At 42.6% G+C, this 14,802-nt stretch overlaps 1 protein-coding gene across 7 annotated transcripts in view; it reads right to left on the bottom strand.

Moving 5' to 3' along the window:
• ptprt (protein tyrosine phosphatase receptor type T) overlaps positions 1-14,802 on the bottom strand; it is a 415,965-nt gene that overhangs the window by 51,396 nt on the left and 349,767 nt on the right. For 6 of the 7 annotated variants that reach the window (XM_042301053.1, XM_042301062.1, XM_042301069.1 and 3 more), the window contains 3 exons: positions 12,962-13,039; positions 12,445-12,480; positions 2,593-2,780 (listed from right to left, as the gene is read on the bottom strand). In XM_042301053.1, coding sequence (XP_042156987.1) covers positions 2,593-2,780; positions 12,445-12,480; positions 12,962-13,039 — 302 coding nt within the window. The remainder of the gene's footprint in view (positions 1-2,592; positions 2,781-12,444; positions 12,481-12,961; positions 13,040-14,802) is intronic. The other variant, XM_042301087.1, reaches the window with a different exon arrangement.

Here is a 14,802-nt window from a genome sequence, read left to right as displayed (position 1 = left end):
ACGAGCAGTATGGCTTGTGGCATTGTCATGCTGGAGGGTCATGTCAGGATGAGCCTGCCGGAAGGGTACCACATGACGGAGGAGGATGTTTTCCCTGTAACGCACAGCATTGAGATTGAGCTTGTTGTCATTGCAGGCAATCTGATGATGTTGTGACACACCGCTCCAGACCATGACGGACACTCCACCTCAAAATCTATCCGCTCCAGAGTACAGGCCTCTGTGTAACGCTCATTCCTTCGACGATAAACGCAAATCGGACCATCACCCCTGGTGAGACCAAACCACGCACTTTTTGCCAGTCCTGTCTGGTCCAGCGACAGTGGGTTTGTGCCCATAGTCGACATTGTTGCTGGTGATGTCTGGTGAGGACCTGCCTTACAACAGGCCTACAAGACCTCAGTCCAGCCTTTCTCAGTCTATTGCGGACAGTCTGAGCAGTGATGGAGGTATTGTGCGTTCCTGGTGTAACTCGGGCAGTTGTTGTTGCCATCCTGTACCTGTCACGCAGGTGTGATGTTCAGAGCTGTTAGTGTCTTAACGACCGTTCCACAGGTGCATGTTCATTAATTGTTAATGGTTCATTGAACAAGAATGGAATTCAGTGTTTAAACCCTTTACAATGAAGATCTGTGAAGTTTGGATTTTTACAAATTATCTTTGAAAGACAGGGTCCTAAAAAAGGGGCGTTTCTTTTTTTTGCTGAGTTTAGATACAATAGTCAAGTACCTACAGCAGAGGCAAAGCCACGGCAGGGCCAGGTTGCCAGATTGAACACTGACCCACCCAATCAGGATGGCTGAAAATAAAATTGGTTTTAAATGTAAACGTATTTGATGTTTGTATTGTCTCCTGACTAAATCAGAATATCCTGCCTTGGTAGGCCAGGTTTATGTTTGCTGATTCAAGTGAGTGAGTTTGGGGACCGCATTTAGAGTATACCCACATCTTAATGCACCACAACAACGCTACTGATGTCAGGGTATTTTTCCTGTTATTTTGCTGCAAAGTGTTGGTCCAGTCACTTTTACTCAGGCCTAGCCACACAGCAATTTCTACCTATGCCTCTGACCTACAGCATAGTGTTCCTGGAAGGCTGACTTTTTTAATGAAAGGACTACGTAGCATAGTGTTGAGTGACCTTTGTCAATTTGAATAGGGAAAATAATCCTTGGTCCGGATATTCCGGAATGTCCATCAGTGGATGCTCTACAGATTGTCAAACTATCTGTAGATAAGCAATTGTTTGCTAAGGTTACGGTTAGGTTTAGAATAAGGGTTAGGGTAAGGGTTAAAGTTAGGGAAAGGGTTAAGTTTAGGGTTAGTAGATAGTTGAAATGTGACTGATATCTACAGATGGACTACCCAAATAAAGTTTTACCGAATCCTTTGTTTGTTAGATAAAAACAAGGCTTTACATGAGTATTTTTCTATAAAGCTTAGAAAACCCAGGTGGTGTCTGCAGACTCGTTTGAGTTAATAAAAGTCTGAACCCAGAGGTAAGTCTAAAGTAGAACACAAACTTGCAGAAATATTGAGGGTTAAATTCTTTCCAATCTCAGGTTAAAAGGACAAATAATTGTTTGAGAGTTTTGGCATTAGGAATCTGACTGTTGGCGTTATTTGTTGTTTCGTGATATCCAATTGGTAGTTACAGTCATGTCCCATCGCTGCAACTCCCCTACGGACTAGGGAGAGGAGAAGGTCGAGAGCCATGCGTTCTCCAAAACATGACCCTGTCAATCCAGCTGGCGAAGTCAGCTTGCAGGCGCCCGGCCCACCACAAGGAGTTGCTAGAGCACGATGGGACAAGGAAATCCCAGCCGGCCTAACCCGGACAATTGTACACCGTCTCAGGGGTCTCCCAGTCACGGCCAGCTGTGACACAGCCTGGGATCGAACCAGGATCTGTAGTGATGCCTCAAGCACTGTGACGCAGTGCCTTAGACCGCTGCACCACTCGAGAGGCCCAAAGTTACCTAAATTAAAAGGGGGCACCAAAGTGGCACGAACTTGAAGAAAAAAACAAAATTTAAATACTTTACTGGACTTAATTAGGATGCAATGCGTGAGTAATTAAAGAGTTATTGTCTTTGGTGGTGAAAAAACACGAGACGACTCAAACATCGATCAATAGATGAGGTGGACTCAGTTTTATAGATCAGAGAATTCATTGTCTTTGATTTGTTTTGGGTAAACTATCGATATTAATTACGTTTTCAAATGTGATTTTCAATAAATATTTGATAAGGGCACCACCAGTGTGTTTCCCTTATTAAAAAGAGGGGAAGTGCAAATTAGATTTCATCATATCATTCATACAGAGATGTGCTGTAATCAAATAAACTAAAACAGATCTCAAACAACAAAATTATTCCTTCAAGGCAGAAAGTCAGCAATGCAACTGGACATAATGATATCTGGTTGAAATGGAAGATGTCATGTAAAAGAGGAATCTGACGATATTGGAAGTTTGAATAGAACATCAAAGTTATCTGGAAAACATTATTATCTTACAAGTTCCTGGGATACAGTCTAGTGACCACACATAATTCCCTGTGATGTTGATGAAACCGTACTAACCATTCTTACCTCATACTCTTCCTTAAAGCCGTATCCCTGGCCACACTTCATCTGGGTAATGTGTTGGAGGAGGTCGGCTACACGGATGGCCGGCTGGAACTGGCCGGCCTGGTAGGACATCTCCACTGACTCACAGCCCCCGTACGGGTACGTCTGGATGGTCAACGATGGCTGGGCCATCTCACTATGGCTGCTGTCTGTGGACCAAGGAGAAAACACTCAGTATCCACTTACTCTGTGACATCATCGTGAGAGAGTGTTGGGTTTGGAAGTGTTTAACCGCATAGTGAACTATATTTGTGTTAGAATGATTCAGTGGAACATTCATTAGTATACACTACATGCCCAAAAGTATGTGGACACCTGCTCGTTGAACATCTCATAAAAGAAAATCACGGGCATTAAGATGGAGTTGGTCCCCTCTTTACTAATATAACATCCTCTTCTGAGGAGGCTTTCCACTAGATGTAAAAACATTGCTGCAGGTACTTGCTACCATTCAGCCACAAGAGTATTAGTGAGGTCAGGGGACTGATGTTGGGCGATTAGGCCTGACTCGCAGTCAGCATTCCAAGTCATCCCAAAGGTATTCGATGGGGTTGAGGTCAGGGCTCTGTGCAGGCCAGTCAAATTCTTCCACACCGATCTCGACAAAACATTTCTGTACGGACCTCGCTTTCTGCACGGGGGTATTGTCATGCTGAAACAGGAAAAGGCCTTCCCCAAACTGTTGCCACAAAGTTGGAAGCACAGAATTGTCTAGAATGACATTGTATGCTGTAGCGTTAAGATTTCCCTTCATTGGAACTAAAGGGCCTAGCCCGAACCATGAAAAAAATAGTCCCAGACCATTATTCCTCCTCCACCAAATTTTACTGTTGGCACTAGGTATGGGACAGGTAGCGTTCTCCAGGCATCCGCCAAACCCAGATTCATCCGTCGGACTGCCAGATGGTGAAGCATGATTCATCCCTCCAGAGAACATGTTTCCACTGCTCCAGAGTCTAATGGTGGCAAGCTTTACACCACGCCAGCCGACGCCTGGCATCGCACATGGTGATCTTAGGCTTGTGCGTGGCTGCTCGACCATGGAAACCTGACGAACCGTTCTTGTGCTGACGTTGCTCCCAGTGGCAGTTTGGAACTCGGTACTGAGTGTTGCAACCGAGGACAGACGATTTTTTTTATACACTACGCTTCATCACTCGGCGGTCCCTTTCTGAGCTTGTGTGGCCTACCACTTCGCGACTGAACCATTGTTGCTCCCAAACGTTTCCATTTCACAATAACAGCACTTAACAGCAGACATTTGATGAACTTACTTGTTGGGAAAGTGACGTGCTATGACGGTGCCACGTTCAATGTCACTGAGCTCTTCAGTGAGGCCATTCTACTGCCAATGTTTGTCTAAGGCGATTGCATCGATGTAATATACCTGTCAGCAACGGGTATGGCTGAAATGGCTGAATCCACTAATTTGAAGGGTTGTACACACACTGTTGTATATAGAGTGCATAATGAAATCTCTTTGTTTTCATGAAATGTTGTTCTCCCAAACATTGGGATAATTCTGTAAGTGAAGACCTCTCTAGCTCTCTGGAATGTCTAGAAAAACTAATCATATTGAAAGCATGAGATCTTCAAACTCTTACAGTTGACTCTCCACAAACCCTGTTGCTAGACAACGGCCTTCCTCTATCTCGCTGCTACTCAATCATTAATGATGATACCTCAAAGTTAAATGGGTAATCCAAGAGACACTTTGCTTCACTATTCGATTGGATTGAAAGACATTCCTGCAATTGAGTCTTCCGTAGATTAGGATTGGAGAGATTGAAGTAGTTTATTGCTTCTAATGAGTCCATTAAGAGGAGGAATGGGGAGCTGAATGGCAGAGAAATTCTCAATATTACAGGCATTAAATACCTAAGTACCATTGCGAATGTGTTAGGGTAATATTACCCCATGTTTTATTAATGTGCCTATTTGCATCTTAATTATCAAAAAAAATTACACACTTAAAGTGATTCTCTGCTTGAAAAAGTGCAATCCATTCAAAACATTGTGTGCTGCCACATAATGAAATGTAAGTAATCTTGCAAGACTATTACCGCTATATCACTAGTAGTAAATACAAGCCACAAGGAGTGAGCAGACGAGCAGTATTACCATGTGTTGTGGTGGAAACAATTACTTTGCAGACAGCATCTTTTAAAATAGCTCAAAGGTTTCTAAAAAAATACACACAATTAAAGATTATGAGTGTAAATATTAGTAGTCTATGACCTTAGGAACCTCACCAACAGTCTGTATAGGGTTGAACTGATAATTATGAAAATGGAAACAAGGTTATCACTTATACCTAACACAAAATTATGCCACCGGAGCACAGTTTCATCTCTCTAATTAATGTTATTTCCTGGTAATGTTCTATCAGGCCATGTTTACATTTCTGCTCAATACTCACACATCTCCATTTCCCATTGCTCCGTTCCTACATAATTATTACTGATGGGAGATGGAGATAAACACGACACAAATCTACTCAGCCATATAAATAATGTAATGTTGGTTTATCGTTAGCATCCGTGTACATTGAGGTGGGTGAGGTGGGAGGCCTAGCCATCGGAGAGGGAGCAGGTACTGACTGTACACTGGAGACGGTAGAGGTCCACTTAATCCTACCCAAAGAGCCCCCTCTACAGCCCTATCAGTGCAGACCTAATTCATTATTCATGTGTTTTTGACTCTGCAGCAAGATAATATCTCAAAGTGGCAGCCCAGAGGGTATATTATGTTCTAAATATTATCAAGAAACAGACTCAATCCCATTGAATGCAACCGAAATACCGAGCTGTTAATGCTTGGGGCTGTGTTGAAAGGTCAAATATGCATTTAGCCAGCTATGAAATGTATTAGTACCGTGTCCCCGCTTGGTTGTAACTTATGTTAAGATATCTTCATGCTAATCATTTGATTGACTTTTGGAGGAACCTTTTGTTGCTTGAAAACGTATGCTTTTCATAACTTCATTATTATGGCTCACAGACTTATGAGCACCAGTCCTGGCCTCGTGTGATGCCGTGGCTAAGTGAGTTATCAAATGAAACACGGGACACACACAGACGTTGGCATGTTTGAACTAGAATGGCGCTGGAGGAATAGCGTTCGTTTTATGGGCTCCTGACCAATTGTGCTGTATTTTTTTGCTATCACTTCTACTTAAATGAGTCAGAGGCTAAAGACATTTCTTATCCCGGATCAGGCCCAAATCCCGACACTTGAAGAAGGAAGAGACGGCACTAGAGTCCGGCATGCGGGAACCCGATGATTAATTGCGTCCATTGGCGAACGTGCAATCACTGGAGAATAAACTGGTTGAGCGTCGTTCGAAACCAAGAGAGTTTTCATCTATATTTTTTTGTAGTTATGCATTTACCATCACAAACTGATGCTGGCACTAAGTCCGCATTCAACAAGGTGTATAGGGACAGGCAAACAAGAAAATGTTCACCTAGAGTCGACGCTCCAAGTGGCCAGTGACTTTAATGCAGGAAAACTGAAATCCATTTAAAATCATTTCTACCAGCATATCAACTCTAGATCACCTTTACTCCACACACAGACAAAGCTCTCCCTCACCCTCCATTTGGCAGGTCTGACCATAACTCTATCCTCATGATTCCTGCTTACAAGCAAAAACACACAGGAAGTACCAGTGGATGGTAAGCTACAGGGCTGTTTCACTAGCACAGACTGAAATATGCAAACTATCACAGATTTAAAAGAGAAACCCAGACAAAAGCTGTCCAGTGACGCAAGCCTGCCAGAAGACTTCAATACCTTCTATGCTTGTTTCAAGGCTAGCAACATTGAACCATCCATGAGAACACCAGCTCTTATAGACAATTCTGTGATCACTCTCTCCATAGCCAATTTGAGTAAGACATTTAAACAGGTTAACATTCACAAGGCCACAGGGCAAGACGAATTACCAGGACGTGTACACAGAGCATGCACTGACCAGCTGGCAAGTGTATTCACTGACATTTTCAACCTCTCTCTGACCCAGTCTATAATACCTACATGTTTCAAACAGACCACCATAGTCACTGTGCCCAAAAACGTCAAGGTAACCTGTCTAAATGATTATCGCCCCGTAGCACTCACATCTGTAGCCATGAAATGCTTTGACTTCCTGACAGGCCGCCCCCAGGTGGTGAGGGTAGGCATTAACAAATCTGTCACACTGACCCTCAACACAGAGGCCACTCAGGGTTGCATGCTTAGTCCCCTGCTGTACTCCCTGTTCGCACATGACTCCATCACCATAATTAAGTTTGCAGATGACCCGATGGTGGTAGGCCTGATCACCGATGATGATGAGACAGCCTACAGGGAGGAGTTCAGAGATCTGGCAGTGTGGTGCCAGGACAACAACCTCAACATCAGCAAGTCAAAGGTGATCATGGACAATAGGAAATGTACAGTGGGGCAAAAAAGTATTTAGTCAGCCACCAATTGTGCAAGTTCTCCCACTTGAAAAGATGAGAGAGGCCTGTAATTTTCATCATAGGTACACTTCAACTATGACAAACAAAATGAGAAAAAAAATCCAGAAAATCACATTGTAGGATTTTTAATGAATTTATTTGCAAATTATGGTGGAAAATACATTTCTGGTCACCTACAAACAAGCAAGATTTCTGGCTCTCACAGACCTGTAACTTCTTCTTTAAGAGGCTCCTCTGTCCTCCACTCATTACCTGTATTAATGGCACCTGTTTGAACTTGTTATCAGACACCTATAAAAGACACCTGTCCACAACCTCAAACAGTCACACTCCAAACTCCACTATGGCCAAGACCAAAGAGCTGTCAAAGAACACCAGAAACAAAATTGTAGACCTGCACCAGGCTGGGAAGACTGAATCTGCAATAGGTAAGCAGCTTGGTTTGAAGAAAACAACTGTGGGAGCAATTATTAGGACATGGAAGACATACAAGACCACTGATAATCTCCCTCCATCTGGGGCTCCACACAAGATCTCACCCCGTGGGGTCAAAATGATCACAAGAACGGTGAGCAAAAATCCCAGAACCACACGGGGGGACCTAGTGAATGACCTGCAGATAGCTGGGACCAAAGTAACAAAGCCTACTATCAGTAACACACTACGCCGCCAGGGACTCAAATCCTGCAGTGCCAGACGTGTCCCCCTGCTTAAGCCAGTACATGTCCAGGCCCGTCTGAAGTTTGCTAGAGAACATTTGAATGATCCAGAAGAAGATTGGGAGAATGTCATATGGTCAGATGAAACCAAAATATAACTTTTTGGTAAAAACTCAACTCGTCGTGTTTGGAGGACAAAGAATGTTGAGTTGCATCCAAAGAACACCATACCTACCATCTGCATGGAGGAATAGGCCAAAATACCAGCAACAGTGTGTGAAAACCTTGTGAGGACTTACAGAAAACGTTTGACCTCTGTCATTGCCAACAAAGGGTATATAACAAAGTATTGAGATAAACTTTTGTTATTGACCAAATACTTATTTTCCACCATAATTTGCAAATAAATTCATTAAAAATCCTACAATGTGATTTTCTGGATTTTTCCCCCTCATTTTGTCTGTCATAGTTGAAGTGTACCTATGATGAACATTACAGGCCTCTCTCATCTTTTTAAGTGGGAGAACTTGCACAATTGGTGGCTGACCAAATACTTTTTTGCCCCACTGTATGTGCTGAGCACTCCCCCATCAATGTTCCTCAGTTTCCACATCACTAAGTTATTATCATGGTTCACACACACCAACACAGTCGTGAAGAGGGCATGACAATGACTCTTTCCTCTCAGGAGCCTGAAAAGATTCGGAATGGGCCCTCAGATCCTTAAAAGGTTACACATCTGCATCATTGAGAGCATCTTTACTGGCTGCATCACTTCTTGGTATGGCAACTACTCGACATCTGACAGCAAGGCGCAACAGAGGGTAGTGTGTACGGCCCAGTACATCACTCGGGCTGAGCTCCCTGCCATCCAGGACCTCTATACCAGGCAGGGTCAGAGGAAGGCCCTAAAACTTGTCAAAGACTTCAGCCACCCAAGTCAGACTGTTCTCTCTGCTACTGCATGACAAGCGGTACCAATGCACCAAGACTGGAACCAACAGGACCCTGAACAGCTTCTACCCCCAAGTCCAAAGACTGTTAAATAGTTAACTAACAGCTACACAGACTATGTGCATTGACCCTTTCTGCGCTAACTCATTTGACTCATCACATGCTCTGTTACTTTGTTTGTCTATCCTGTTGCCTAGTCACTTCATCCCTACCTAAATCTACAGTAAGTATTAACTAAATTACCTCGTACCCCTGCACATCGACTCGGTGCTGGTACCCAGTGTACAGTATATAGCTAAGTTATCGTTTCTCATTGTGTATTTATTCACTGTGTTATTATTATTTTTGATTATTTCAACAACAACAAAATCTCTGTATTGTTGGGAAGGGCCCAAGCATGTGACAATTACAATTTAATTTTATGTTAAAAGAGTCCAGTGAAAATCAATCCCCTTTCAGGAAACGTCTGTTCGTTTTTTACTTCATTCTGAAGGCCAAACATGGCAGACAAAATATAAAGAAAATAAAGAGGTTTCCCAGAGAGCAGGGTTCTGTTGTGAATATTGCTCTGTTGTGAAGGGAGGGAGGACAGCTTGGCTCAGGTTACAAGGGTGCATGGTTCGTAAAACGCTATACTGAGAAATATTATTATGTCCTAGAAAAAGAAGAAATCACTACCAATAATTTTTCTAACAGTGTTGGAAGATACAGTCTGGGAGAGTCCCTGAATCTCAAGACAGCTTGAATCTCTATTTAGGTGTACAAAGCGATATTGACTCACACCTTCGCAGCGTCTACCAACTGTGTCACAATATGGTAGAACATTGAGCACAACACGATGCTCAGAGATAATGTGGAGACATACAGGGGGAAAAATACTTCAAAATGAACATCCTATTTTGCAGAAGTTCTTCTAATAAAGGACATTGCCTTTAAAGTAATTTCACCATTTTATTGTGCAGTACTTCCATGAGGTGCAGACTAATGATTAGTGCTGAAATCGCATTAAGCTCAATTATCGGCAGTGCAACATTATCACTAAACAACCATTTTTGACCATTAGCAATAATTACCATCCATACAAAAATACATTGGACAGCTCTTTGAGCGGGGACAATATAATGCCTTTTGAAATTACCTCAAATTTACCTCCATTCTAAAGACTAAATATAGCTGGAGAAGATTTGAGATAATGTGCAGTGATTTTCCAAGTGTAGAAATCAGTCATTCTCTAAAACCCTTAGGAACATTTAAGCGTTGTAGGAACCAAATATACCTAGCCCCTTCTTTTAACCTGAACCAGGATCCATCCTGTTTTATGTGTTCAAACATGGCATTATAAGTTAAGCCAATGCAAATTAAGAACTTTAGCTTCCTCTGCTTTTGGCAGATATACAGTATCTGCTGCATTTAGAGATGTGAATGGCGTAAATTATGCAAGAGGCTAGATGCATTCTAAAGTAAGTCATGTCTGCTGGTAGCGTATAGGCATCTACTCCACTAATGGACATCTTATCAATACCATTTTGCATACGCTGATAAAAAAACACTAAGTATGGATTTCATTCAACACTCCCAAATGTAACAGTATTCGCTAGCTAAGACTCTGCTCCTGGTGATGGATAAACAAGAGAACTGTGCCAGTCCCAGAGCACCCCTCAAAGTTCTCCACCACCTGTGAAACTGAAGCCCTCCCTTCAGCAGGACCAATAATCCTGCTCACCATGTCCTCTGATCCAGTCAGTCCGTCCAGCTTGCCTGACAGCCCACAGCCAGAAGACAGACTCTATCCTGCCTCTAGCTGTCGGTCTTCTTCGGTTTCTGGTGAAGCATTTATACCTCTGGTGCTGATAACAAGTAACATTAAAGCAACGAGCCCATAGGCAGAGCAACTGAAATGCCTATGACTAAGTAAGAGATAGAGAGGCAGGGGGGAGGAAAAATGGAAATGTACAGCATCATCGGTCATATCTAATTGACTGCCTGCAGTGTCAGCTAAATATATTACACAGGACTTTATAAACTGGCCTATGATCAATATCCAGTGAATTGACTCAAGGCCGCACTACTACTAGCTAAGCATGTACATGAAACAGCTGTGATCTCATTCTTTCTCTCAGACAGTGAATGAAATTCCATCACTGATTGGAATGTAACGCTCAAAAAAGGATGCCTATTTGCATCGCAAAAGAAACACCTAAGCCATCAAAACCCAGACTAATATAGAAAAACAGCTAAGCCTAGCTTTGCACGAGAGCATTGATTTTCTAAAGCTCCTTCCTCCACACTAAGACAGCTTTCTTCTCCCTCTCCATCTCTATTTATTCCCCTTTTTTCACCTGGCGGTAGCTGGTCAGGCTAGAATGAATAGGCAAAGCTAAATTATTGACTGTGAAACTTGATGATTATGGCATGTACTATGGGCAATTTACAGATTTACTGCTGAAATCAATAAATGCTGCAGATGCTTTGGACTTGCTTGCTTGCCTGCCTTCCCCTGCCTCCTGTAATGTTTGACAAGACTCTTTTCCCCCTGCCTGGGCTCTGTTTGCTTAGAGCTGGCTTCCTCTCCCCTGGCCAGTAAAGAAGGGGGTTTGTCGGCCATTACTGTGATTTGCTCAGTCAACAACAGTGCTTGAGAAAGGTATACTTGGACTTCAACCAGCTTTGGAGGAGAGGATATATGGCGGGTTCAGACCTTCCCTGTCTTTTACATAAGTGGTGACTTTAATATAAACACTTCAATAGATTAAAATCACAGTACAGGTAGTTCCACCTGGTGGCTATGAATTGGGTGAACAAGGACCCTCTAGGAGTTTTAGGGGATACCATTTAGAATATATGAGATTGTGAGAATGAGGGGCTCAGACGGCTACTTTTAAAGCAGGAGTAACAATGCTGAATGTGTAAAAAACGAGGTTGTGAGAATGTGGGCTCAGAGTAAAACATCTTCAGGACACAGCTGAGTTCCAACCCATCCCTTTGGAAATCCATAGGTCAGAGGAAAGTCTATTTTACAGACAGCCTCAAGATCAAAGAGTGTGTTTACAGTTGCTGACCAATGGCGGGTGGGAAATCTGTGAACCACCTACTAGAAATGGAGCACATAAACCAATGAAATGGTGCCATTTGATTTGATGAGGAGAAACAGTTGAGAGTGGAGCTAACTCTACCAAAACACTTGACATATTTTAGTTCGCAGTAAACCTACTTGTCAAAGAGGTGGTCAATCTGCTTCGAGAAGATTTGGCATTTCAATCTGGCTGTGCGTAAACTGAAGGGGCAAGATATTATCTGTGCTGTTGCTCTCAAAGCTTTCCCACATGTAAGCATTAATATTCAACCGGTTGCAACACACTATATGTGATTCTCATTACACTCCAGTGCATGTACTGTAATTATAGGCAGTGCCATCCATGACACAGCAGACATCCATTAGACCTTTCACAGCCTGCCCTGGGTCAGCAGCATGGCCATGGCCTGACACTGGGAGAGTGCTGTCTGTGTTGAATAAGTAGTGATAGTACGTTACTGTAACTTTGTAGAATCCTGCTAACGTGCTGTTTGGTTTGATTTATTAGCTCAGTGAATGGTCTTCAATTTGACATACGTGAACACCATGTTTGGATTGTATTTGTGTATGTTAAATCCATTACCAGATATCTAAACAACAAGATAAGTAAAAGCAAGATAATGGAAGGAGAAGCAAGAATAGATGGAGAGGAGATACTTACCAATGGATGCTGTTGCAGGGACTGGCTCCTTCGACACTACAGAGGTGAATGACACAGGGAAAGAAGACAGTGAATATGGAGCACGTTGAAGTTTATTTGACATGAATCTCACCCTGGGAGGCAGAACTGAGTGATTTCCACTAGATGGGCCACCTGCAAAGTCAAAATTTGCTATGTCGTAAAAATGTATGAAAAAAAAAGCTTTTTAGTCTTAAATTAAGGTTAGGGTTAGCAGTGTGGTTAAGGTTAGGTTTAAAAATCAGATTTGATTGACTTTGTGGCTGTGCCAGTTAGTGACCACTATGAAGAGCTGCCTCCAGGGCAAGATTCATGACAAATGCCAACCTGTGAAAATGAATTCTCCAAGTGTCAAACAATTTCCACCAAATAAAATGTATCCCGTCTTCAGATTGATTTCTCAACATGTTCTACTTTGAAGAGACCTGAAAGAGCAATATGGCATTGCCTTATGTAGATTCACTACAAAGCAGACTTCTTCAGAGTTGCATGGCTGTACCTGAGTAGTAGGAATTCAAGAGGGATTTGCTTTGCAGCGTTTTGCCTTGCAGAGAGAAGGAGCAGGGAGAGGGGGATGCTGAGGGGAGAAATACAAGGGGGAGATATTAAAGACTTTGAAGACAACAGCACAGCAAACGGGATGCAATATCCAGACACCATCTCTACACAAAAACAAGATGGGTCTGTAATCAAACTAAAATAAGGCGGGTCTAAAGAACATTAGCCCACTATCACCACTACAGTAAGACAGAGAAAATGTACCACAGGTGAACAGACCTGGATGGGTGCACGTTATACCACCAAACGGTAAAAGACATTAATTCTCCCTTTCAACAACTCACACTACCAGCCCTATCCTACATGAAACGTTGAACAATGCCCATGGGATTCTGACACATGGAGTTTCTACAGTAATCAACATGTGATATTACATACTGCTATGCAGACCATTTTCCCACAGGCTAGCTTGATCTCACTCTGAGCATGTGCTCAGGTGAACCACAAGGTATTGCAGATACGGCTACGTAGTACTTTACATTTTAATGCACAACTGAGTATCTCCTCTGCTCAAATATAAACCCTAACCCTTATTCATACTGTATGCTAATATAGCCAACTTTATTCTACTGCCTGCGTGTGAAAAGTGCTTTCGCAGCAATGTTTCACAAGAATGCAATAACAGAAAAGGTTATTTCACCGTGTCCGTGTAAATATTAGATCTCCATGCTTGGCATGGAGTTGGCATTTCTCATTAGGCATAACCTGTGCCCAACACCCACGGAACTGTCCTATTCTGATGGCCACATTAATAAAGAAATAATTATAGGGAGGAATAATGAACAGGGTGTTGTACAGGAAGAATACTGATATGAGAGGGAGAACATTATGTGTTGGAGGCTTTGCATACATAGATGTATGTGATGGAGCAGGGATTTATTTTGGTCACGTCTCCAGAGACTGTTTGTCATTGATTTGACTAAACTAGATGGAAAATTATAGAATTTACCAAAAATTATAGCAGAAAACAAAATATGAATTTGGGAGCATGATGACCAAAATATTACAATACAGGTAATGATGGACTTGTGGTGAAGGTGATACTCGCGACTAGCAACTTGCAGGCACTGAAGCCCAGCGTGATGACTCATTCACTATTTATGACATTGTTTGGAAGGCTGATCATTTGTGGGCTATCACAGGGGTCAAACACATCTTATTTGTGGTTTTCTCTGGGGGTGGGGGGGTGGGAGGGGGGTGGTTACCACAGAACCCTGGGAGCACAGACAACGTTGGTGGTGTGAAGTCTGATGAAAACTTTTATTGTGGAAATTAATGTTACTGTGTGAATTAAATTGTTATGTTTCGAATGTTTCAAGAGGTCATAAAGAACTATGAATTTTGATGTGTTTTATTGTACTGTAAGTGGTATGCATTTATTGTTACAGGGAAACTTATTTTGTTCATCGGACGGTGGATAGATCATTGAGGGTGCGACACAGCTCCTATCATTTAAATTGAGTTGATTAGATTAAAATGTTTTCCTGCCTATTGTTTATACTAGCAAAGTGCAAAGAAAAGTTCATTCGGGTTCGGTGTGAGTTTCTGCTTGAATTTGGTTAAAAGGACAGTGAATTTGTGGGCCTCCCGAGTGTCGCAGCAGTCTAAAGCAGCAAGTATCACTACAGACCCGGGTTTGATCCCAGGCTGTGTGACAACCGGCCGAGACTGGGAGTCCCATAGGGCGGTGCACAATTGTTCCAGTGTCGTCCGGGTAAGGGGAGGGTGTGGCGCTCAGCGACTCCTTGTAGCGGGCTGGGCGCCTTTAGGCTGACTTCAGTC

The sequence above is a fragment of the Oncorhynchus tshawytscha genome, linkage group LG02 (assembly GCF_018296145.1).
Source record: "Oncorhynchus tshawytscha isolate Ot180627B linkage group LG02, Otsh_v2.0, whole genome shotgun sequence".
NCBI classification, from domain to species: Eukaryota; Metazoa; Chordata; class Actinopteri; order Salmoniformes; family Salmonidae; genus Oncorhynchus; species Oncorhynchus tshawytscha.
This window is presented reverse-complemented; position numbering and strand designations above follow the sequence as displayed.